Genomic DNA, 1,993 nt, shown 5'->3' with positions numbered 1-1,993 from the left:
GACGACGTGGATCAGGGAAACCAAGACTGCAGAGGTGAGGATACAGGACCCGCAGGCGGCTATATTGCGCGAGATTGCGGGGGATGCCGTCAACCACAGGTGACTCAGGCGAAAAGCGCTTCAGGTGAGTCTCGGATTGTTTGATTCACAAATGACGTCGGCAAATACTAACCTGTGTGTGTAGGTGCTGGTGTTGGGGGCTGTGGAGATAATCTGGACTCAACTGAAGCTGTCGAAGCCGTGGATATAATTTTCGGAAGTATAAGCGCTCACGACGTTCGCCAGCCCGCTGGGCACACATATGACAATGCTGGTGAGGTGCTACCGTCCGGTGTCACCCTTCTACTTGCTGCCGTCGGACCGCTCGGCGAAGCTGACGTCTTCCTTGACGTTGGAGCTGGTGTTGGCAGCGTGCTTGCACAGGTAGCACTTACAACGAAAGTCAGAACGTGCATCGGGATCGAGGTGCGAAGGGACCTCGTCTCCCTTGGACGGCGTTGCATGCAGCAGCTACGCAAGCAGTACCCACGGCTCAGTAAGGTGCTGCTCAAGCAAGTCGATGTAAGAGATGTTTCGATGTCACGGCATTCTCCCAGTTGCGAAGCCACCATTGTCTTTGCTAACATCTTTCTATTTGAAGAAGATGCTAAGCTGATTGTTTCACGAGAGCTAAGCGCAATGCCAGAGGCACGGGTGATAGTTTCAACGTCGCTCTTCTGCCCTAGACATCGATCATCGTGCTCGGAGCCGTACTGCAAGAGTTGGAAACTGGATCATCAACTAGAAGTACAATGTAGCTGGAAGGCTACACCTCATCCCATTTACATATACCGTAAGAAACTTTGATCCATTCTGCTATCTCATACTTCCTTCTAATCAGAGTCTTTTCGATGCTCATGAGTGCCGCCACCAAGAGCAAATGCAGCTTCGCCACCCAGTCTGCGTGCGGCAGGAGCAACCTGGCTAGGTGCAGTATCATCACGTCCGAGTGTAGAAGTAGCCCATACGTCATGCGAGTCACCACCGATTCCGTGCGCACTGCCGGGCTCATGAGCGTTACCGTCACTGACTGTACCCGCTCGCACCGCCAAGTCCGCGGGTGCCATCACCAAGTCTGTAATCATCACCACCTCCATGTCCTCCCAGGTCGTCGCTGACAAGTCGGCGAGCGCCACGGCTACCAACTGTATGTGCTGCACCACAAGCCCCCGCCAATCTTCGCTGTCTGTGTAGCCGAAAGCACTTAAACTGGCACCGACTCCGCTAGGGTCACCAAGGCTACGTGTGCCGGTCGACACCAGCTGCACCAGCGGCACCACCAAGTCCGAGCACCCCGTCTCCAAGTCTGCGCGCGTCGTCACGGCGAAGTCCGCGCTCGTCGTCTATGGCAAGTCTGAAAGCTCCGCCGCCGCCATCAAGTTCGTGTGTGTTTTCGCCGCCTGTGAGAACGGCACCACGGCCACGTCGGCGGGCTTCACCACCACGTTCACTAGTGCATCCGATTTCGCGAACATCAGGACGGGCACCACTAAGTCTGCTAGCCAGCACACTTTTAGGCCTATCATCCAAACGGCTGTCGCCGTCTGGTCCAGGCGCAACAAGTCCAGTCGAAAGATTGCCACTGCCAAACGCAACCAACCCTGGCGGAGTATTACCGCTAACCCCGAAAGCAGCAAGACCCTGTGTAGCATCATCGCCTTCGTTGTCAAGTGCGTGAGCGAGGGCACCTCCGAGATCTGCCCCGTACGCAATTTGGCGAGCGGTAGCAGACCGCCTTGCTACTTGAGACCTGATCTCGTGCGCATCCTTTGACTTGGCGAGTTTAGAGTGTCGCCTCACATTTCCCTTATCTGTAAACAATGCGTTAGGGTAGTAGAATTGGTGGAACTTATCCCAGCATGTTGAAGTCGTCGACGGACACATCCATGGCTTGGCGGGACGGTCGTGCACAACTCGGCACAAACAGACACCATGCGTGAGGCAATAGTTGGTT

General features: G+C 55.2%; 1 protein-coding gene across 1 annotated transcript; it reads left to right on the top strand.

Moving 5' to 3' along the window:
• Positions 1-307: 307 nt before the first annotated feature.
• On the top strand, positions 308-846 carry PITG_11355 (uncharacterized protein; the record flags this gene model as incomplete). Its single annotated transcript, XM_002900912.1, has 2 exons — positions 308-326; positions 374-846. 2 exons carry the CDS (start codon positions 308-310, stop codon positions 844-846), a joined length of 492 nt encoding a protein of 163 aa, XP_002900958.1.
• Between the last annotated feature and the right edge of the window lie 1,147 nt (positions 847-1,993).

Source organism: Phytophthora infestans, genomic scaffold (assembly GCF_000142945.1).
Source record: "Phytophthora infestans T30-4 supercont1.23 genomic scaffold, whole genome shotgun sequence".
Classification (NCBI taxonomy): domain Eukaryota; phylum Oomycota; class Peronosporomycetes; order Peronosporales; family Peronosporaceae; genus Phytophthora; species Phytophthora infestans.
Note: the sequence above shows the minus strand (reverse complement) of the source record. Positions and strands in the feature narration are given on the sequence as shown.